The sequence below is a fragment of the Manis javanica genome, chromosome 1 (genome assembly GCF_040802235.1).
Source record: "Manis javanica isolate MJ-LG chromosome 1, MJ_LKY, whole genome shotgun sequence".
Lineage (NCBI taxonomy): Eukaryota > Metazoa > Chordata > Mammalia > Pholidota > Manidae > Manis > Manis javanica.
Window position 1 is genome coordinate 241156727 of NC_133156.1, and position 24031 is coordinate 241180757.

The window sequence follows — 24031 nt, forward strand, 5'->3', positions numbered from 1 at the left end:
GCCTGAGGCCTGCAGAAAGCAGGCAGAGATACAGGACCTGTCCTCAGAAGTCACCACGCAGGGAAGTGATCTCACCCGGCCCGCAGGGGTGGGAGGCGGCACAGGGCGAGGGTCAATCATGGGGTCTCAGAGCCCGGCGTGGACTCCAGCCCCAGTGTCTTTCCAGGCTGGTAACCTTGGGCCAAGTCACAGACGTTCTGCACGTCCCGGACCTTGTCTGTAGGGTCACTCGGAGGCAGAAGCCGGAGAATGAAGGGACATGGAGCAGCCAGGCAGGAGCCCCACCCCGGGCGTGAGGCAGGATCCTGAGTCCTGTAGGGAGAAGGGCTTTGAAGTGAGACCTCCTCCTGGCAGACTGGCTGGAGGGGTGTCCGGTCGGAGGCGGAGGTCATGAACGTGAGCAGCTCCCCGGGCCAGCCCCCTGCGCCTTACCATGAGGGGCTGAGCACAGGCATCACTCGGGGGGGCAGCAGGGAAACGCAAGCTCCTGTCAGATGACCCCCAAGGACACTCCGTCTAGAGCTGCCACAGCTGGAGGTGCATCCCAGGACCAGGCGGCCACCCTCAGGCCACACGGCAGAGGTGGTCCTCCAGTCCCGCATGAGCCAGAGCCAGAGCCGTGCACCAGGCAATGCACCACACGGGTTCAGCCCGGCCTGAGGTGCATCCCTGGGTGCCTAGAGCTCTGGCCTGTGGGTCTACACCAAGCCATGCTTAGAAAACGGGACCCAGCCTGGAGACTCCAGCCAACTCTTCAGGCACGTAGGATCGTTTATTTTCCCAGAACACTCCAAAGCCAAGTTCATCTTTGATCTCCTACCATCCTGGGGCGTACGTGTGTCCTGCAGTCCATGTATTTACAACTGAGAGACACATTGGGGTCAGGTCACTTGCCCAAGACTGTGGAACTAAGAGAAGAGGACGGCTCTGGCCCTGGGGCGGGCAGTGCAGGGCACGTGCCCTCTGCTCGGCCCTGGTTCCGTCTCGCCTGTTGTGGGGCCCCAGCTTGGCCCTTGGTCTTACATCATAATTTTTTGATGGCATGTCTGTCTTTCCAGTGACTTCCCCACTGCTCAATGGTCTCCCATTTATGAGAAACAGTGCAAAACACAGAGGAACCAGGAAACACAGCCGCGGATGCTAAGGGGTGTTGCTCTGGAACACCTGGCTGTTCTGTGAGTGGCATGTACATCGGTGGGCTGCAAGGGTGCCATCGTGGAGGGGCACTGAGCCCCAGCTGTGCGCTCCCCGGCAGGGCTGTATGTGTCCTCCCTAGGGCTGGACGGAGGGACGGAGGGAGGCGCCATGCTGGCTGCCCGCCACACCGTCGCCCTGCAGGAGACTGGCTGCAGAGGTGCCTGGGGGTCGAGGCCAACGATCTTTGTTGCGGAGCATAGCTGTCTGAAGACGCGCCCCCCACAGGCCACCGAATGGCCCTCCGCCTGTTGTGAATGTCCGTCTTTGCCGAGTATTTTTGCACGGTCTCCTTCCTGCGTAAGGATGACCGGGTCTGGGCAGTGGCCCCCTTCTGCTTTTCCTCCCTTTCTTCACTCTGTAGGGCATTTTTCTGTTTTGTCAGAAAGCTTGCCCGCATGATCTCTAAGGGAACTGGCATTTGTATTTATAGTCAAAGTAAAAATATGACTTGGCAAATGTTCTCAAGCTGTGTGCCAGGCACCGAGTGGCAAGGACAGCAGAGACCACCCTGCGTGCTTCTGTCCCGGACCCGCGCCGCAGTGCCAGGCTCAGCGTCTCCAGCAGCACCTCCTGCCGCCCCGAGGCCACGCCTGTGCGCAGTGACCCCTCCCGGGCTTCCGCGGGCAGCTCCTGAGAACGTTCCTGGCTGTTCTCCTGCCTCAGCCCCGGGATCTCGGAGTCCACAGCCTTTTAGGAGACCACAGGTAGCTGTACCAAGGGAGAATTCAGGAGTCCAAGACAAATCCTCTCGACTAAAAAAGAAAGTCACACGCCACATGCACACACACACACACACACACTTCCAGTTTTGTAGATAAGCCTGAACTTTGGCTGTAGAAACCACATGGAGACCACGCTCGGAAGCAGGACACGCTCCCTGGCTCACATCCTCGAAGGCCAGGGAGGAGGCGATTGGAAACGCAGCCAGAGGAGCGCCTGACCCTGCCTCATGCATGGCCTATGTGTCTGTGACCTGGGTATTATGAGCCTGTTTGCCTTCCAGGCCTTTGGGGAGACCCCACCCTTAGGAGATGGAGCAGGCATCTCTCCTACACCGGCCACCATGCTAGGTTCCTGAAAAATCATTGTATGCAAGTCTCCCACCACCAGTAAGACAAGCAGGAATTTCACACATGGGAGAGCTGGACGCACAGGAGTGACTTTGCCCACCTCACCCGTCAGCCAATGCAAAGCCAGCCGTCACCCCGAGGGCTGGAGACATGCCAGGGTGGCATGCCCCCACAGCCATCAGCAGGTGTGGCTGCTGACAGAGGCCAAGGCAGCACCCCCTTCAGGGGCAGAGCCTCCAGTAGAGGGATCTGCTACCATCTGCAAGGCCAAGCAGCAGGCCCAGAGACACATACAGCCGCCACCAGTCAGCCTGCCACAAGCTGGTGGCGTGGGAGGCACAGGTGTGTGGGGGGAGGATGGATGCCCGACAAGCTCTGTAGACAAGATTGTAACTATTTAAAAGACAAGTAACCTGTTTGTAGTAACTTCCAGGGAAAATAAAGAGCAAATTACTGCGAAAGAGGTTAGAAGTAAAGTACTGACCATTGACAAAGGCCCTCTGCTGGAGGTGCAGGCAGCTCTGAACCATCAGCCTGTCCAGGCAGCGTCCGCGTCTGGCCATCCAAATCCCACTTGGGACCTCACCATCCAGAGCCCTGCCCGCCCGGATCCTGGGTCTGCACAGCCAGGACGGGAGCGCCATTCCTGACGATGACTGAGGTCCTCTGAGCAAGAACTGACAGAGCTGGCTGGGGCATCGCCTTCCCGGGTCCCTTGCGGCCCTGGCCTGCTGGTGGGAACGCCCCATGGAGTGGACTCAGGGGCCCAGGCCCTCTCCTCCTGCCCCGCGAGCCTGTCACAGGGGTGTGAAGGGCTTCTCCACTGTTGTGACGGGCAGTAGAAATCAAGAAATGGTTTATATGGATATAAAATTGCCAGATCACCCCCTATCTGAACGAAATCAAGTGTCAATTGTTTTGTTGAGATGCCGCTGCCTCAGTGGCCCTGTGGTCATTCTTGAAGCTTTGACATTGGGGTTAATTTCCAAGTCCCATTGGGTGCCCTTGCTCCCACGGGGTTGATAGGTATCCTTCCTGGGGCAATGCCCAATCCTCTGCCCAGCAAATATCAAAGGCTTCTCGGAGTCTGAAGCGGCACTTCAACAGGAAGTCCAGGCGTGCACGCAGCCTGGAGACGACTTTGGGCTCCATCACGTGGCCGTCACTGACCCCATGGCATCTTCAGTCCGCATGCGGGTGGGCATGTCTTTGCAGCTCTTTGCTGGTGTTGTAAGTTTTAAAACCGAGTAGGATTACAAGTTGATAGTAATGGGCAAAAGCTGACAGACAGGAGCACCAGGCTCTGGAATTATCCCATTCGCTTGCTCATTAACCAGAATGTACAGATGCCCACCGGCACCGGCACCGACCATCTCGCACACATGCCTAGAAGACGGGCACCTTCCTTTGGGCTCAAAGGCTGCGGGTCAGGTGGACTTCATTACGATTGCTCCCTCGCCTCCTTGGGGTCCCGCCCCTGGGCCCCCCGCACGCGTGGGTCTCGGGGTGAAGAAGCAGGGTTCATCGCAGAGTTCAGAGGTCAGCAGGCACCCTCCTGTGCAGGTGCTTTAATGAGCAGCGTCGTCTGGCCGAATCACTGTGCCAAGAAGACAGCTGCCCCCCGGGGATCCCACCACGGGATGTTTCATTGCAAATTGTCAGGGCATCAGTTCTTACTTTATTAGGGCTTTTCTGTGGATTTAGTGCATCATTTTTAAAGTGTTAAGCCCTGAACAACAGCCAGAAGTTTATTAGGAGTTTGCCCTGTGCTGCTCAGAAGGGCCTGCCTGTGGGTCTCATGATGGTGCACAGGCCCCACCGTCTCGAGCCATGACAGCAAGCTTGCTTCCTGAATTTTCCAGGACTGTCGACTTCAACTGTCCTCTCCAGGCTTGCCGGAAAGGTTCCCAGATGTCCTAGAAGTTTCAGTAGCTCAGCTTGGCAGCTTCACCTGACGGACTGCTTCTTGCCCTAATAAAGGGGGTGAACACTGTTGGTCAGACCACATGACCGTAATGTTCCTTTTGAAGACACAGCCACACTGCTCGGAGCATGGAGACCACTCCCGCCTAGTGGACAGGGGCTCCAGGGCATGAGAGTGACCAGAAGGAGCGTTCTGGGGCCCCAAGCCCGCAGCAGAAGGCAGGCAGACAGGCCTCGGAGCTTGCTATGTCCACGTCTCCCTGACTCGGCTGAGCGTCGGAGCCCCCCCACTGCCCTTCAGAGCTTCTCTCTGGCAGCGGTGAGCAGAGGCCCCCACGGGTGACAGGAGTCCAAGAACAGTAGGGCATCTCAAGGTCAAAATTTACTTGAGTTTATAGGAAAACCCTTCTGCCAGTTTCTTACTGACGACACGGAGCCCGTAACCGGAGAATGGGTGCTGCCTCCGGCCACAGTCCCGGCCGGTCACACTGGATAACCATGTTTTTACAGAGACGTTCTCAAATGTCCTGTGTACCACCACTGAAGAGAGACCACTTTGTAGTATGATTAGCCTTCAAATCCCACTCGCATGAACTTCAGACACGCTCATTTCAAAGAATAATGCTGCCCACAAAATCATGCCTGCGTGAGAACTGTGAGGCGTCCCTCTCTGCTCCCCAGGGCAGAGGGAGTCGGTTCCCCTCCGGGTCCTCATGGTGAGGCCGTGCCCTGCCGCAGTCCCAGGAGAGGTGGGCTCAGCCGCATCGGTCGCCCCCCAGACACACGCGCAGAGCTCGGTCCAGGGTGACAGGCGGCCGGCTGGGGCCCCTGGCCCATGAGGACTCTGCCACTGGACTCCATCCTCACTGATGAGCAAGTGGAGAGGGGGGGACAGGGGAAAGCTGGCCAGACACCCCACAGCTTTTCCCGGTTTACTGTCCTGGCTTTTCCTTATTTCCACCCTGTGAGATTGGAGAACTAACACGAAAACAGTGTGAACCATGAACCACAAACCCACCCATCTGCTTGTGCGACCACTAATGCAGTGCCGGCCATTCACCTCATCTGAATATCAGGCTGAAATCCTAAATTTTGATGCATTTGCTCAACATGACGTTCACTAAAAAGCAGGAAGTTTTGCCATATTGTGGAAAACAGTGTTCATTGTACCATATGTTTCTACACTGTTCAAGGAGGCTGCAGCCCTGACTGCCGGCCCTGCTGACCTCTGCAGAGGGACTTCCTGGGAGCCCAGGCTGCCCCAGGCCTGAACTGAGGCAGCGACAGAGTTTCTGTCATGCGAAGCGGTGTGTGTAGGTCCAGGCCTTGGTTACCAAGGAGACAGTAATGCGTGGGGGAAGCACAGGGGGGACAGCCACATGGCTTCTGTTCCAGAAGCTTCCAGTTTCCCTTCATTACACCTGCCCCAGGACTTTCTCACCAGCTGCAGGACTGAGGAGCCTGAGCCCCAGGTGCCATCCTTTCCATCCATCCCCCTGGAAGGCGCTAACGAGCAGAGAGGTCCCGAAGCTGGGCATCCTGAGGTGATGATAGGGACTGATTGAGAAAACGGGTCATTGCTTCCTGGATAATTGAGCAGCGGCTCTGGGAGAGGCTGGACGCGTGGCCCAGTGTCCGCGTCAGGTCAGAGCTGCCCTCCACGGCCACGGTGACTGGAGTGTCCCTCCTGTCCTGCTCCTGCCAGAAGGGGAGCAGCTCCCAGGTGCTGAGAGACAAAGGCCGGACGCTCGGGGGCGAGCACTGGGGGGTTCTGCAGACCTCGGAGCCCACCTCCGTCTCCCCCCTGGTTCACCACGGTGGCCTGGAGGGCTGCTGAGCATCAGGCAGCGGCCTCCAGGGCTTGAAGGGGGTCTGCTGGCTTCGTGAGGTCTCAGTGCGGTTAATAGTCTTCACTGAGGCTCAACCTTAGGAAGAAGGTGCATTTTATTGGGCGGGAGGACAGAAGGAAAATCAAAGTAATAAAATCAGTCCTGAGTTCAAAAGTAAAGTCCATGTATTATAAAACAATTCACTTGCCAATAAGTCATTCTGATAGCTTTGGCTGGTTCAAAAGTAAGCTTCTTAAAGATAAGACTTAAATTCTTTTATGAAACCATTCAAAGTTCCTAAGAAAACCTCTCCTTATTTTAAAAATAAGCACTGGACTTACAGATAAAAAGCATTAATGCTAAAGTAGAGCTTTGAGGATGATTTTTCTAAATGTAAATCCTGGAGAGAGAGTCAGAAAATCAAGCAATTATAATAGGGGTTAATTTTCTCCAGTTTTGGGTAAGAGCAGAACCGATATTAATGGCATCACCCAGAAGGCTCCTGGAATCAGGTCTCAGAGCCGCCAGAACCGCCTGGTGCTCCAGCAGCACTGGGCCAGGGGGAAGCAGCCGGAGGAAAGAAGCCTCCTTGGCACACGGCACCAGGAGCGGGTCCAGCGGGGCAGGTGCAGCGGAGCAGGTGCGGTGGGAGTAGGTGCAGCAGGAAGGAGGGGGACAGTCTGAATGAGCTCTGGCGTCATCCGGCCTCTGGCCACACGCTCCTAGTATAAGCACTAGAAAATGAAAACAGTCCTCGACTGGATAACGAATTGTGTGCTTTCTGCTTTATCTGAACCTTGCTGGCGTTTTCCACCTATTGAATCATCTATGTAAAATCTACAACAGTTTCGAACTCTTCCATTTTTGGTTTTATTAGTGAAAGGGAACCACTTAAATGTGGCTCCGCCCAGTGCCTGTGTGTTGGGTGCTGTGTGAGACTCTCATTATAATGCCTACTGTGCGTTGAGTGCTGTGTGAGACACTCACTATAAAGCCTACTGTGCGTTGGGTGCTGTGTGAGACTCTCATTATAATGCCTACTGTGCATTGGGTGCTGTGTGAGACACTCACTCTAAATCATCCCATGCGATCCTCACAGTAATGGTGTCTTAATTACCCAGGAGCAAAACACATTCTGGATCCCTGGAAGTCGAACAGGACCTGCCCTGAACAGAGAGGGGCGCAGCGCTGAGTGGACTCGAGGGACCCAGTTAGGGTGGGAATTTAACAGCGGGCAGGAGGGGAGTTTGAGTGCGAGGTGGAGGGGGGCATTTCCTATATGAATGATTACTGACAGAATTAATTATCCACAAGAAAATAAGATTGTCCTCCTTTATGTAAAAAAAAAAAAGAGTAAAACTTAAAAAGTAAAAAATATAACAATTCTTTTGCCACCATATGAGCAATAAGGCCCAACTTTTCAGTTTGAGACTCGCAGAGGAAAGCCAGCCCCCCACCCTGAGGTGACAGGCTCTCTCCTGAGCTGCAGCTGGTCCACCGGACACTGTACAGCACAGTGGACAATGGGCCAGGCTGGCCCAGGAACGGATGCAGAAGCCGCTCCCTCTTGAAGGGAGCCCCTGACCACGGCCTTCCCTGGGCTCCCCAGAACACAGCCCAGTGCCGGAGAACCCCAGGGTCCCCCTCTTTCTGGGACATCTGTTCCCCCACCTTCTTGCCTTTTAAACCTGAAACCTGCAATTAACCTCAAAAACTGCGCTTAGATTCCTGCTCCCCAGAGTGGGAGCCGCAGCCCCCCGGCTCCCTCGGCCCCACACGGGGCCTTCTCTCGTCCTGCCTCCTTCACACGGGTGCTCGCTTGGGGCTGGATTCCTCAAAGACCAGGGCTTGAGCCCATCACCTCTGCACCCCAAGTCCTTTGGTGGAGGAGCCACTGTTTCCACGGATGCAACGCAGTGTGCTCCCTCCACCTTCTCGATGGCCAGCATGCTCTTGTCCCATCGTATAGGACAATGAGCTTTGCTGAAATGATACAGTGTTTGGGGGGTTTTCCCATGTGGAATAACAATTTCAGAGCATTGGTGTGTTGCCCAGGCTGCTATTCACTTTCACTGCAGACCCACACCGTGTGCCTGCCCACGGGGGTCTCGTTCCCTGTAGGCGGCTTAAATAATAGGAAAAGGGCAGGTGTCCAAAAGTGGCCGCCCAGGCTGCTGGCATGTATGCTTCTTAAAATATTCCTCAAGCCCCTGTCCTTCCTGCGCCTCTTCCCTGGAGGTTGCACTGGGGTCGAAGCAGCCTGGCCGGAGGCCTCCAGCTCCTCTCAGCTCTCCCAGCCCTGCCCCTGTCAAGCTGCTGCTCTGTTAACTTTATTCTGAAATACGCTCATACGCCAACCCCCACACCGTGCTCAAGTGCTCAAGAATTGGTTCCATGGGTCAGCGGGACCCCTGGGTCCACCTGGGCCTCCAAAGCGGCCCACACACCCTTCAGCCCTGACCCTGTGTCCACCTCTGCTCCATCAAGCCCGTCTTCTCAGTATTTGATCTCCTGCCACCTCCCCGGCCTGCCCCCTTCCCAGGAAGCAGATTCACTGATCCGTTCACTCTTACATCAACAACTGTGTTTCAAGGGTCCTTATCAGCGGGTGCCAGCCTCTCTCCTGCCTTCTCCGCCTGAGCAGGTGATGCTCAGGGTCATGGCTTCATCCGTGCATCTCCTCTTGAATGATCCACACCAGCTCCTACTTTTCTGAAATTCTTATTAAAGCTGGCACTATCTTGTATCTGCACAGATTCATCTTCCATTAAAAGATATTAAGTTTATTGAATGAGCTGTATTTTTTATTACAAGTATTTTTTTATCTCCTAATACACAGGATCAGTACATCAGTATTTGGTGGTCACCTGATATGAACATCAAATCTGGGGCTGCCCAGGTACCACCCTGATGCTTGGTGTTGTACGTGCGCAGCGTCAAGCCTTGCTAGGCATTTACCGTACAGGCAGATCTACCCTGCTCCCCTCTATGAAGGGCGTCACACAGAGCCCCCTGCACCCAGGGAGCCTTCTGTCCCCTACTGTGGCTTTTCCTGCCACAGGCCCTGGAGGAAGCAAAATGTGCATAGATCACATGTTGTGGTGTCCAGCCTTCTACCTGGGAACGCAGCTCTGGCTACATGGCACGGAGCTAGGAAACCCCCGAGGCGGCTGAGACACTAGTGCCTATGGTGTGAGGACCTGCCCTCTGCACTCTCCGCCCTTCTCGGCCCCCCGTCTTGTTGAGTACAAGCCTCCTGCTAGCAGTTTTGCACCATGTTTGAGTGACTTATACCTTGTGAAGTATCTGGTGCATAAACACACGAGCACATATTCCCCCACCCGGACATGTCGTCCTCCGCTTAAAGGTGATGTGCGGCGACAGGCAGCTTGGTTTCAGGGCCTGCTACCCAGATCTGGCAGGTCACATCCATAAAACAGGTACAATAAAGATACCTTTCTTACAAAATTGTGAGGATCATGTGAGGTAGTACATGAAAATGCTTGGAAACCTCTGGACTGTAGGATGTGTAAGTTGGCACGAGCACAGGGCCTGTGTCCCTGGAAAGCATCCAAGCTGTTGAATTTAAATCAATGGGCAGGGTGACTACCCCAGGACCTAGATGGTGAGAACAGCCCCCAGGGAAATCACCGTCCCGCTCTGCCACCTCCTGTCCCTTAATGGCTTCGCCAGACTGAACCCTTCAGTTACAAGAAGAATCCAGACTGCCTTCTTGCAAGCATGATGGCCATTTATTCTTAGCACAAAGTGCAACTCAGATTCAACCCAGGTGTGTCCTAATCAGTCCTTCAAAGGAGAGTAAATAGGTTGCTCCTTGAGCTTCACCCAAGTCTCTCCCATGACAGAGGGCCCTCCTGATTAAGTGCTCCCCACAAGGTCAAGGTCTGGGTTATCATTTTAAATAGCACATTAGACTTAGATTGCCTGGTGGGCCCCTCCGCGCCCCTTGTAGAGCGAAGCAGCACTGAAACGCCGAGGTGCTGGTGCGTGTGGAGAAAGCTCACTGACCACCTGTGCTCTTTCCCCAGATGGAGGTGGACGCTGAGGAGAAGCGTCATCGCACGCGGTCCAAAGGGGTTCGAGGTACGTCTGCACCCCTGAGTCCCGGAGGCCCGCTGGGGGTCACTTTCGTCCTGTGGGGCTGCTGGCATGGCGCATCCTGCCCCTGCGTTGATGCCACTCTCTGGGTGGTGTTCTGTGGAAGGGGGTGCTGGGATAGGTGATGAACTTGTGTCTCTTTCCCATCTCTCTGCAGTTCCCGTGGAACCAGCCATTCAGGAGCTGTTCAGGTTAGTTCTCCATGGGTAGGGGATCCCCACTGGCAATGTAGGTACTTTGTGCTTTTTGATGGGTAGACAGTACTGGGGTGCTCACCAGCGGTTTGCTCACACTCTGCTGAGCTGACAGGTGAATTCCCCCGAGGTTTTGCTGATGCCAGCATCCCAATGTCCCCTCCCTTCCATTTTGCTGTCTGTGTTGTTCCCCCCCACCCCCAATGCCGCAGAGGCACTGGGCCCCGCCTGCCCGCAGCACGCACCTGTGTGCCCCTGTGTGACCGCCTCTTTCCCTTGCAGCTGCCCCACTCCCGGCTGTGATGGCAGTGGCCACGTCAGTGGCAAATACGCAAGACACAGAAGGTAATGCCTGCATTTCTTCACCATCCTGTCTCGGGTGACCTCTTGGGGTGCAAACCCAACAGTGAAAATTGTAGGGGCGTTCTTGGAAAGTGTGTGCTGTGCACTGCTTCTCTCCTCTGCTTCAGGTTTTGGTCTCAAAGCTTAAACCCCTTTAACTATCACGAGGCAGAATCTGCAATGATACATCAGAGGACACGAGACCAGCCTTAAACTCATTTTCCACATGCACGCCAGCAGCTTGCCCGGCCTCACCTGCCTCACCAGGGCTTGTTCCTTCTGCCTGTTGGCTCGTTCTGGTAGCCATGGGATGGTGCATTCAAGTGTGACCTTCCTGATATTTCTGTAGGAACACGGCCTCCATGGTCTAGCAGTTTGTCCTGGGAAATGAAGCCCAAGCCTGGTCCCCGGGCAGCTGCGTGGGGAGGCCAATGCCCGGGGCAGATCACACTAAGGAGACTCTGGGGGCTCAGCTGATAGTATTATTCTTGTAAATACTGGGATTTAGATCCCTAACAGAGTTGGGTGTAGAGAACATCTAGAAGGTAAGGTGCCTTGGTAATTTTTGCTGGGAATGCACATCAGCAGAATCACGTGCTGTCCACCCGAGGCTGACAGCCGTGGAGAGCACAACTTTGGTTGTGATGCATCAGAAACATTTTCAGGCTATAGTAAGTTTTTAGCTAATTTTTCACAAATTGGGTTGCCGGGTTTAAGGCCATTCATCGTAACAACCCGTCAGGAAGCAGCCCGTGCGGTCACGGCCCCGGCGCTCAAGCGGGTGTGCCCGCAGCGCCCCGGCCGGCCTTCCTCCGCGGCCTCCCATTCTGTTTCCTGATCGGCTGAGCATTAATTTATGGGTGAAATCAAGCAATTCTTTTGATTGTCCTTCAGCAAAATCAAAGGTAAAATTGCAGATTACTCCCCAAATCCCTGTGCTAGTATCTAAGGAGACAGGAATTTTTAATGAGCGTCCATAATAAAACGCCTATACGATGCCCCGTATACCTAGCAAGGCAATGGTGGGCCACTCTTAGAGGGAATTTTACTATTTAAAATATTAAATTAAATCTATTATATTATTATTATTATTGTATAGAAGAGTAAATTATTGAATATATAATTTAAATAAGTTAAAGGCATTTATGTCGTTTGATGAAGGAATATATATGGAAATTCTTAATCGAGAAGTTGTAAAAATCTGGTTCGTGTTTTCACTGGAAAACAAGTTGGAAACTCATGAGTGAAATCTGCTTTTTTTCTCCTAATCATCTCTATCAGTCAATATAGCTGACCTTTGAACAACACAGGAGTTAGGGACACCTACTCCGTGTGCAGTCAAAAATCTGAGTATAACGTTTGACTCCCCCAAAACTTTATCGCTAATAGCCTACTGTTGACAGAAGCCTCACCAATGATATAAAGTCAATTTACACACATTTTGTATGTTATGTGTATTATATATTGTATTCTTACAGTAAAGTTAAGCTAAAGAATACAAAATATTTTTTTAATTGTCACAAACCTCCAAAAAATTTTCCGATTTATTTATTGAAAAATGTTCACAAATAAGTGAGTCTATGCAGTTCAAACCCATATGGTTCAAGGGTCAACTATGGCTAACCTTCATTGTACGGTTACTAAAATAAATGATTGAATTTGGTTATAAAGTGTTAATGAGGTATCAGCTAGACACTATTTTATAACCATGGTTTTGCAGGAAAAATCATGAAGTTTCCAAGCAGTTGTGTCAGGCATTCTTAGCCAGGGTGTGTTCCACCGGGCAGTGGCTAGCACGTCCCTGCGTGATGCATGTGTGTGTTCGTGAGATGAGAACCGTTTCCCTGCTGAGGAAGCCATACTCAGGCTTGGGCTGGGGATGATGTGAAGCTGGCCGGCCTGCTCTTCCTGGTGCCGACTACCTGAGTCTTACAGGCACTGGGGAAGGGCACCTGGGGAGAGGCACAGAAACGTCCACACTGGGAATTCTTTCAGCAAATTTTAAAATTTAATTTAATATCATTTTTTACCATGAGATATACTGTATGCAACGAAGAGGATTCCTACTATTTTCATAGGAACAGTTAATTAGGAGATACACAGGGGTGTTATGGACAAAGGACTAGTGTAGTGAAAGGTTCTCTTTTCCCCAAGCTATGAATGAGACAAAGGGCTTTGGACTAAGTTTTTCACAGCTATGGACTGCAGTATCCTCCGTTTTCAAATGAGAGTTGCAGACTCTGTTGTGTAAAACTACCACTCAAAACTGTCACCGGGTAAGCCTCCCGTCAAGAGGATTCTCACTGAGGTATCAAGTGAGTAAAACTTTCTAAGTTTTATGTTTTGATGTCTATATATCATCAGTGGTTTTTAATTACGGGGTGACACTGGCATTTCTTACTTTGAGAATGTGCTCCTGCAGGTAGTCGAGACTTGTAACTGTATTAACATTTCAGAACAGTTGCTATTTCAAATCTGTAAGATTTCAGTCATATCTGGCATTTTTTTTCCTGGTTTTAAAAGATGTCCTATTCCACAAATTCCTCCCGTCTGACAGCTATTCATGCACATGAACGCCTGCACATACCCCCCAACAAAGTGAGCCCTTGACCTCTCAGGCCTCTTCAGGTCTGACAGAAGAGGGGCAACTCAGTTCTGGTTTTGATGAAATTACCTTTTGTTCTCTTACTGATACATTTTTCAGTGCATGTATTTCCATTAGGACTACACTGCGTTTTATTCACACATCCCTTTAGTTCATTGCCAAGTAGAGGGTGTTATTTTAAAATGCTGAGGTATGTATGGATTTTGAACCTGCATAAAACAAATTGAGGTAGGTGTGGGGAATCAATGATGTAAAATAATCAAAAATAAATTTAGGAAATTTGATATCAAGTGATAATGTGATGCCTACCAGTTCATCTTCGTTTTTGACATAATAAAATTTCTGAGGAAATCAAATGTTAATCACACTTTCAGCATAGCATTTATTGCGTCGTGGGACATGCTGGCAGCCCAGGTGGCTGCCCTGCTGCTTCAGTGGTACCTCGGCTCTAGGGTAGCTGCTAAACCGATGGCTTTCTTATGTGTTTATTTTTCAGGATCCTAGAGGTGGGGTTGTAGGTTTGTAAGAAATGGGGAATAAAGAATAGGGGAGAATCAACCACTAGATGGTACCTGTGAATGGAAACAATAATTTGAAAAAAGGAATTTGCAATTTAAGATCCTGGTCAAAATCTGGGGGCAGGAGTTAAGGTTGGAATACTTATTTTATTGGGTGGTCTACCTTCCTTTAAGAACTGTGTTCTCAAGCAAAAGATGATCTGTTCATGGGTATTGATTGGTGTCAATAGTTCATAAACAATTTGAGGTAGTTGATAAATACACTTGTACAACTGCACAATTAAAAGCTAAAGAGAGAAACTTAGGAAAAACCTGGGAGAAATGGAAACAGTTTTACCCAAAACCAAGGACATATTGGGGTTTAACATAGTGCGACATTTAGTTCTGAGACTCTTGGCAGCCAAGACCAAGATGAGAAAGATGAGCAATAGAGCTCCCGTGATCTGATGGAGCTCACCGGCTCCTCGGGGAAACATGCTGTGATGCGCAGGAGATAGTATGTGTGAACTCCAGAACTGACCAGCAGGGATCCGGGCTCAGTCAACACTTCTGTGCCAGGATGTATGCAAGCAGGACCAGGCCTCTCAGGGAGCTAACCAGAATCACAAACATTTATCTTCAGAAACAGCATCTAGGCATCCTAATCTGACTTGATTTCTCCAACCTGAAGCTTTATATTATTAGCACGCAAGGATGACAAAATGCCATGGAATTTGCAATCAGGGCCAGAAGTCACTCTGTCATAAACCAGAAGACTGAGCCGTCCTTTCTGTACACAGCCAGTCTGACCTCTTCCTTCAGACACACAGATCATACACCTGCATGGGGTTCGGTGCCTCGCCTGCTCTGAATGCACACGACTCCCCTTAATGAAGTTCATGGAAGCTGGAGGCATTCCTGCATCTCAGGCACGGGGCTCAGCCATGGAGCAACCTTTGCAGACACAAGGGCTCTCAGTCTTCCCAAGTGAGTTTTCCACAGTTTAGTTCTTTGATGCACAAGTTCAGGAAAGGGAACTTCCTGGGTTCCTGCCTGGATCACCTCCTTTCCCAGCGTGCAAATGGACCTGTGACCTGTAAGCACTATGAAAAACACATGGTTTCCCATGTGTCTGTAGGTATCTTTACAGTGGATAGAAGGTAAAAAAGCAAGGAACGCAAACTGGGATCTGGGAAGGCTCCAGACGAGGCCTGAAGGACAGGATCCAGGCCAAGGCGTGTGGCTCAGTGTCAGCAGCACCACAGCACAGGGCATGCACAGCCCAAGCTTCCCGCACACCAGGCCCTGAGCTGGTGGTGGGTGGGGGTGTCTCAGGCTGGGATGTGGGGCCTCAGCATTCTCTGGTGGTGTCCCCCAAACTAAAGCTGGCATCTTAAGGAAGGGCAGAGATGGGTGAGAGAAGCCACATGTCCTGCTTTATCTGTCACTGTTTTACTATGACTCAGCTGCCAATGAAGAGTACACAGGACCTGACACCTGGTGGGGACAAAAGTGCCGGATGCACAGCGTTTCTGCAGAACTCCACCTTTCCAAGTTTGACTGAGACTGAAAATTCTAGTGTCCTTACCTCCACAGTGCACGTGTTTTTCTCCCCATGTTGGTAGGAAATGTGTTAAAGGCAAGTGAAACTCAATGTTTAGAAAGGGGTATATGTATAAAAACTCAACTTACTGCCAAAATAATGGCCCATTTATTGTTCTTAAATGTTTTTTTTAATTTTCCAATACATAAATTAGAAATAGGAATACCAAAATTGTGCTAATATCTATTACAGATTAATATTAAACAATGCAGAGGATTTGAATTTTAGCCTTTCTTGTATTATATACACACTAGAGCATTTGAAATTAATTGGATTTACTTCTTTCTGAATAGTGATTTTTATATAAGCTTCTAATGAGAGAGAGAGAGCAAACCTATATTATGGATTAATTCTACACATATCTGTTTGGTGAACATTGAATTTACTTCTGAAATTTAATGGATTTCATTTACATTTTTACCCTTCACTGCAATGTTTAAAATTATTTGTTTGTTGAACGTAAACTTCTGGTGAAATATCTGACCCAAAATTCAACTTGAGAGTCTTGCACATTCAACTCGCACCCAAAGCCTAGAAGGTGGGTATCAGTATTGTATTTAAATCCTCCCCACTTTAGAAAATTCAGAGTCAAATCAATTGATCTTGAAACTTTAAAATTAAAAGCTCCAAGTGATAGCTTTTCTTTTTTATTAAGAAATTACTGGGTTCTCTCTGGCTTGTTGTGCACACTCCCTATTCAGATTTTTTTCCACTTCATGTTTGCTTGCACCCAGCAGTGGGATCGCCATGGCGGCAGCCACGGGTGAATAATTGCCTGTCTTCACGGGGGCTCTTCCTGCAGCTGAAGTGAAGGGCTTGCTTCCTGATGTACGCGCGCCTCATTTGGGTCCTGCCTGCAGCCTAGGGGCTGTATTATTCATGCCCTGACGGAGAGCGCTCACTGAAAGCCTTGGAACAGAGCCAGGTACTGGCAAGAGACAGGGGAGCATTGCAATGTGCAATTGAGAGGAGCATCTATAATTCCAAAAAAAAAGAAAAATGAAGAAGAAGCAGAGAGGAAGACAGAGAGAGAAATAGGGATTCCTACATGAGCCTGTTACCGGTTTCATACTGATAGAAATTTCATTTCCATTAAAATAAAATACTCTAAAATAATTGCATTTTCTTTCTAACCATGCTTGAAAGTTTAGCACAATTCTCCACATTTAATTGCAAAGCTGATTTTAATTAGTAAGGCCCCACATGTGAAAAATGAAGATTCACTTGGGTGCGTGGAACATACTGCAGGCTTGCTGAATGCTCTAATTAATGTGTGGCTGCTGTACACCAGCGTGCACTGTGGGATGTTTATAAGAAATTCTGTGCACGCAGCCACCCCCCCTGCCTATCTGTGTTTTACTTTAAGGATCCACAGAATAAATAACCCCCCTCCTTCTTTATGGGACATGATTGTGCATGCCATCACTCCATCCATAAACTTGATGGCATGCATGTCCTTTTTAGTGTCTGTCACTGATATTATAAATCAGAAGTTAGGGCACATATATTTCAACACTAATTTGATAGCTTGCACAGTTGCACATGAAGCAAAAATTTGAGATCTAGGCACTTATTTGTGCAACGCAGAGAATCAGAGCAAGTGGGTTTCCCAGGCTCATCATTGCTTTCATAGTTTATTATCAATCTTGCGTGTGCAAACACACAAAACCCAGGCATAATCTTTTTGGGCTGTGGTGGCAGTCAACCTTCATTGTCACAATAAATCCTGTTTTTTTTTAAAAGGATTCCTGGCCAATACCCTGAGAACACATTTTGCCTGCTGCTTGTGTATCATATGTTTGCCTGAACTGACAGATCTCTGCCCTTTGTGACTTTTTACACATTTCAGACAGTGTGACTACAAACTGCAGAACAAGACACGTAATGCATTTCAGGGCATATTTTGGACCTTTGTAGAATTAAATATGCCTTTCAAATAATTCCACTTTCAAAGAAAAGGGACATAGGTATTTTCAGATAGAATCCTAAAAACAATAAACATACTGACAGAGAATCTGTAATGCACATGATCTGTACTGGCCAAGTCTAGATTCAGCAATCAGAATCTTGGTCAGATTTCTTAACTAATGATTAAAAATATATAAACATGGCTTTGCAACATCCACAGAATGTACATCAGAAATCTGTGTGAGTATAGCCACAGCCTGGGGTTTATCCACCAAAAGGCACACTTCAGTTCTGACTACCACCATGTGCCTTGGCATCACGACAAATACGTGGAAGCGGCCCTGCAGACCTGACACGTCTCATGAGACTAGAAGGATGGCAGAGGGAGCGGCCCCGCCACGCGAGCATGACTGGCAGCTGCCGCCTCACACAGGCACATCGTCGGCTCTGGGGCCCAGAGCTCGGTCTCCACCGCCTGAGTGGGACCCCAGCTGACCTTACTCCAGGGATGGGACGGGGCTGGCGCCCGAGTGGGTGGCTGTTGGGGGAGTGACAGGACTGCGTCTGCAAGCGGCGGGTCCCACTCCTTGGCAGGGGGAGTGGACAGGCCCCCACCGATGAACCTAGCTTGGGTGCCAGGGCTGGCGCCAGCACTGAGACCTACAATCTGCAGGCATGACCAGTGGTCCCACAGGAACCTGCCTGATGGGCCACCCATGATCTGAGGCTTTAGATCCACATTTGAGGGCGGTCGCCTGGCTCTTCCCATTATCTACATTCACACTTTGAGAAGATGGGAAGATCACCGTGACCCACGTTGCCCCGGGCCTGCCTCCTCCTCTGACCTTCTGTCCTAAAGAGAAAAGAGTGCTTCAAGTAGTAGACCCCAAACTATGACCGAAGCCCCAAGCTGCGTGGCGCGTGTCCTGCCTGAGTCAGCAAGCCTTAGAGGGAAGAAATGCTTCTTAGCTGTCACGTTGCTTTAATCTGATGAGATTTTAGTGTTTTGTCTGTAACTTAGAATGGTTGCCACAGCAGTAATGGGAAACCCACCTCACAACAGAGATAATTGCCTTTCGTAAACTGGAAACTGAGGTTAAGCCAAGGGGCTTCTTCCCGTCATCTGGCACCTTCCTGGGGGCCTGGGTTCCTGTACTCACCTGGCTGACGGAGGTCTCAGTGACCAGAGGACAGGGAGGCCTTTCCGTGGAGCCACCAGGCCCCCCTTATGGCCGTTCCCGAGCCACCCCTAACCCGTACCGTGGCTGTGCTGACTGCCAGCCCTTCCTGGGGTCTGGGGGCTGTGCCAGATTCTCAGCGCAGGGTTCTGTGGCCGGAACCTGGGAACTTTCTAGAGGAGCAAGTTCTTCAGCCTCACCCCAGACCCACTGAATCAGAAGCTGTGGGCAGGGGCCTGGCAGTCTGCTCCTGCTCCCCTCCTGGGGCTCTGATGCTCCCTGGGCGCAAGGACCACACCCCAGAACACGGAGCCCCGGAGGTGGGGAGCAGGGCGGCTGGCCCGGGCAGGCAGCGCACGCGCGTCTGAAGACCAAGGCATTCCACGAGTGACAGCTAACCTTCCCCAGAGAGTGCAGGGCGAGGGCACCCCCGTGCCACCTGCCGCCCTGCAGCCCGGTCCGCGTGCCGGGGACGGACACAGCCCAGAACGCAGACTGGGCACTGGGCAGACTCCCAGCTGGCTCCTGAGTCCCACCTCACAGGCGTCAGCCCTGCATGTGGCCGCGGTTCCCGGGACGAAGGGGCGGGTGTGCCCCAGCGACCCCAGCCGTGCCGTCCGTGTCACTTCTACCCAGCGCCACTCCTCATGGCTCCAGAGCCATGGAAGATGGCTCCTGATTGAGGACTGAGGTCCCCTCTGTGTCACTCCGTTCACACCCTGGATTTTTGAAAGTGGCAATCAGGGCCGTGGTTAATGCTGCAGCTGCTCTGTCTGGGAAGGTCTGCTCCAGGCTCAGCCCTGTCCCCCATGAAGCTCCCCCAGAGCCACCAGGGATGTGGGCCATGAACACAGGCGGGTTCAGAGGTTTGGGGCTGCTCAGAGCCTCCAGCCCCTGCTCCTGCACCGGTCCCCTGGGCCAGGGCACAGTCTGAGAGCAAGGCGCAGTGGTCACCTGGCCATTTCTGGCCTGCAGCAGGATGGCCAGGGGCACAGGGGCTGAGCAGAGGGCACCCTGGGCATGTCCTGGAGTCTGTGCAAAGCCTGTGGCCTGGCATGGTTCCCTCCTTCAGGGGTGCACACCTGAGCCTCGCTGGCCCCCCACCTCAGAATGGAATGCTAAGAACAATACCCCCCTTTCCTGCTAAGGGAAAGCTCTGAGCTTCATCTGTATAATTCAACAGATTTTAAGAGATCCATTCACTGTAATTTAGCAGCCATTCTGCAGGCTGTGCACACCATCTAAAGCTATATTTGACGTCGCCAGAGACATGCCTCGTGTACAAGGATGCATTTCCTAAAACTCTAGGGAGGAGAGGGCGTGGGGGTGAGCGTCGCGGAAGAAACTCTGGTTGTAAATAATGCATCATGATCCAGACGTGCTCAGATGGCTCCCTGAGCCCCTCAGCCAACCCGAAGGCTCGCTGTGCTGCTGAATGGACCACGTGCTCCCCAGGCTGGAAGGGGAGCCCCATTTATGAGGAAGCAGCGGGTAGCGCTGAGGGTAGAGAGGGCGGCAGGCAGTGCGCCAGGGGGCTGAGTCAGTGCAGGCCGTGCTGGCTTGGGCCCAGCCCTCATCCCCACGCCTGGCGCCATCTCTGCCCGCAGGGAGCCCTCTGGGCCCTCCTAGTGCCAGTCCCACAGCCCTGATGGCCCAGCAGCCCTTCATGGTGTACAGCCAGCGGCCCTGGGGCTCCTCCGCCGTCCCTGCTGCTGTGACGTGCCTCCTGGGCCCACAGCCTCCCCACCCCCCAGTTAGCTCAGTTTTTGTCACAGACTCTTCTAAATTAACCCAAACTAATTTCTAACGCATGGAAAAGGGGGATATTGTGGCAGCAGAGGAGGAGGTGGATTTGGGACCAGGGCTTTCCCGCAGTCCTGGCCCAGAATCTGTGTCATGAGGTGTGGACCCCCTGCCCAGGGCCTCCTGTGGACACCACAGGACCCAGGCTCCTGTTGGGCTCCCCGCCTCCAGGCCACCCCTAAGGGTCCATGGGCCTCTCAGAGCTCGAGGGTAAAAGGAGTCTGCTTTCAAGGCCCTCTGCTGACTCAGCCGGGCAGCTTTGTCAGCAGGAGAAGCAGAGAGATGTACTGCGGGGCTCCCAGGTCACTCAAGGTCAGGTGGGAAGATGCCCGTGTCTTCAGAAAGGGCTGAAGACGAAGTCATCAGGAAGAGACAGGGCACCTCTCGTGAGCGTCAGCCGCGCTGTGGTCCCTGAGCTCAGCTCAGAGCCACGTGGCGTCGCCCGGACTTTGGGGGACCTTTCATTTCTCTTTGATTTGTAATGCATGTTTGCTAGTTCTGAAAAGTCCCTTATTATAGAGGTGAATTTGTATTTCTTTATTATTTTAACTTAACTTTATAGCATGAGTCTTTTCCTTTGTCATTCAATATTTCACTTTAATTTTCATGGCTAAGTTCTATCCTGCAGTTGTATTGTAAGTTATACAACTCTTATTGTTGGATTTTTTTTTTACTTTTTCGTGTTCGAATAACGTGTGATAAGTACCTTTGCCAAAGTCTTTGTGACTTTGTGCTCCTTTCCTCGGGGTGGATCGCTGCAAGGAGGAACGTCGCCTTGGAAGACGTGCAGACATGAACGGTTTTAAGTTTCTTTCCAGCAGGATGGGGCCTATTTATGTGCCTTGTTATCCCACCACAGATAACATGAGATACAGTTGTGTTTAAAATACTTCCTCCTTATTCAAAAACATGTCTTATTTGTAAAAGGATCCAATGTAAAAAATGGAGCATTTTTTCCCACAATGCCTTGGCCAGAAAATTCTGGAAGAAGGCACCGCTGGCAGTGTAGGCCAGCCTCTTTCCCTGGACATGACCCTTCTCGCTCGGTGTCTGGGTGTGCTGGCCTCCCCGCCTCCTCCACGCTGAGAGTCTCAGAGCCTCATGGAGGCCGTGGGCTGATGCTCTGGGCCAAGCAGAAGAGCAGCACGGCTCTGGTCCCCTCTGCCCTGGGCACCTGCCCCCCACCCCTGGTACCCGCCCAGCCTCGAACCCCAGCATGGGGAGGAGAGGAGAAGCCGCCTGGCCAGCCACCAAACCTGCAAGCAAAGCGTGTCATGACAGCGACAGGGCACGTGGTCAGTGGACCCTCCCTGGAAGGCCCTGCGGTGCCCCAGCAGCTGCTCCAAGGTGGGGCTCACTGCCTGGCCCTGTAACTGTCCCCCACCTTTTGTCCTGTTCACCTGTGTCCAGGGCAGGAGGCGAGATGAGATGTTTGATTTCTAGTGGGTGCTCCATTCTCCTGGTGGCACCTGTAGATGCTGCGGACACCGGGCGTGTTGACCTTATGGCTTGGACACCATTTTCCAAACATGACAACATTTAGGAAAATAAAGTTCACAGACATTTCCTGCCCCAGCTTCAGAGCTCGCTGCTGGAAGGATCAGATCGGACTGCCCCGCCCTGCAGAGCGCAGTGCCCGGCGGCCCCAGGCATCTTCCACTTCTCAGCATCTGCGCCGCTCCAGGCCGTGCGACCCTCCCTGTCCTCAGAGAGCGGCTGCTTTTCTGCACTTAAAATACAGTACCTTTTCTACACAAACTTTCTGAAGCATTTGCTCATGTACTGCCTTTTCATTGCTGCACAGCCTCTGCCTGTGGATAAACTTCCTTCCCAAATGGATTGTGGCTGGTTCTGTGGGAGACAGACCCGACCTCTGTGTCCCCTTCCGTCTGTGGGGCGGCCTGGCGTGAAATGCTTTCGGGGACACACTGCCCAGGGAGTAAGAGAATGACCGAAAAACAGAAGAGCACTTCCCGCAACTGACCGCACCGCTGATCACGTATCAAAACACCACTGGCCAGGTCAGGTTCTGTTCCTGCCTTCCCGTCAGTAATGCCTAAGACCTGGGGCCCTGGCCCTGGAGGAAGGCCTCTTGGTCACCGTCCTGGTAGTCACTGTCTCCCCACCACGCCCCAGGAGTGGTGTGAGGCACAGAGGATGCATCACAGGGAGGAAGCAGGTCCCTCCCTGGCGGAGCTGTGGTGCCTCGGCAGAAATGCAAGGTGACCCGGTGTCCCGGATACCGTGAGGGGCGGTGGAATAAAGAAGGAAAGCAGCTACGTCCTGTTGGAGCGTCGGTCTTCCAGCAGAGGTCCAGTTGGCCACGAGGGAGTGCAGGGTCCCAGGGGCCAAGGTGGGAGCGAGTGACGAGGCACACGGCGCAGGACGGCGCTCCGACCACACGTGACCAGCAGTGAGAGCTGCGCGCTGTGGCTTGGCCGCGAGGCAGGGCTGAGAGCCACGGTGGCCCCCAGGGCAGGCAGGCCCTCCCAGCGCCTGAGAGCTCAGCCCACCGGGTGGCCGAGGCCAAGGGACAGCGTGCCCTGTGCAAGGGAGCCAGCCTGCCAAGGGGCAGAGAGGGCAGCCCAGCGAGGACAGACGGGGCCACACTACACTCGGAGCAGGAGGAGTGGGGCTGCGGACAGGAGAGACCGGTTGGGGAGCTGGTGCCAGTCCGGGGGTGCAACCCTGAGCTTTAGGGTGGCCTGCAGGGACCACAGCAGGCCCAGGGGGTCTTGGAAGGCCTCATGTCCTCTTAGGAGCAGGGAGGCAAGGGAAGGACATCTAGGAAGGTCCGTCGTCAGACTCAGGAAGACGAAGGTTCTCGCACCCAGGGAGTGCTAGCCACCTGCGCTGAGGCTGGGCAGGCGAAGAGGGCCAAGGCTGGAGACAGTTAGGAGACGCGGCAAGACTTGTGAGCAGCTGCGCAGGCCGGCCGGACAGGAGGGCCCAGCTCAGCCCCATCGCTGCCCCCACGGGGGCATTGTCAGCACAAGGCCCAGGACTGGGAGGAAGCGCAGCCCCAGTGCATGTGGGCCTCACCGACCTGCTGACGGTCACCCCAAGGCCCTCGGAGAGAGGTGGACTCCCAACGTGCTCACCGCTGGTGCCCACGCACAAGGACTTCCTTCCTCATTTACCCAGCAGCCCTGGGCCCCGTGGGGTGGGCGCCTGGCTCAGGTCCCAGGGGCAGTATCCCTAGGCTGGCTGCCAGTTCAGTCCTCATTCCACACGCCAGCTGCGTCCGGGGGTGTCTGTGTTCCTCACAGTCTGTCTCCAGTGTGATCCGAACCCAGCGGCCCTTCAGGCCTTCATTTCAGCGATGGGACCCTGCTCCAGGTGCAGACCCGGGACACGGAGGGTCCTCCTGCATCCCTGGAGCCAGGACACCACATCAGCCGCATGCCCTCGGGCACCTTGGCAGCCGCGGGGAGCAGGCCTTGGTGGGGGTGGACATGCCGCAGCCACTCTTGCAGAACTTCTGTTTGTGATTTCCCAACAGACGCTGACCTACTGTTGGACAGCAGAGGCCAATGCTTCTTTTCATGGCATGCCTTTCCATTTTCCCAAATCCAGTCATTCCCACATAGCACAAGGCATTTTTCAGAAAAGGCACATAGGCACACCCGGGGACGGGGCTCCCTGCCAGACCTCAGTCACCATCTCCTCTGCAGCATCCTCGGGAAGGCCCACGGTGGCAGTGACTCGGTTTTATATGAGAATCATTTTAGAAGAAACAAAACTACCGCAGGCTGCTGGTCTT

General features: G+C 52.6%; 1 protein-coding gene across 16 annotated transcripts in view; it reads left to right on the forward strand.

Moving 5' to 3' along the window:
• MYT1L (myelin transcription factor 1 like) overlaps positions 1-24031 on the forward strand; it is a 397051-nt gene that overhangs the window by 256476 nt on the left and 116544 nt on the right. For all 16 annotated transcript variants that reach the window (XM_073217345.1, XM_073217264.1, XM_073217324.1 and 13 more), the window contains exons 6-8: positions 10069-10123; positions 10296-10329; positions 10615-10677. In XM_073217345.1, the coding sequence (XP_073073446.1) occupies positions 10069-10123; positions 10296-10329; positions 10615-10677 (152 nt within the window). The remainder of the gene's footprint in view (positions 1-10068; positions 10124-10295; positions 10330-10614; positions 10678-24031) is intronic.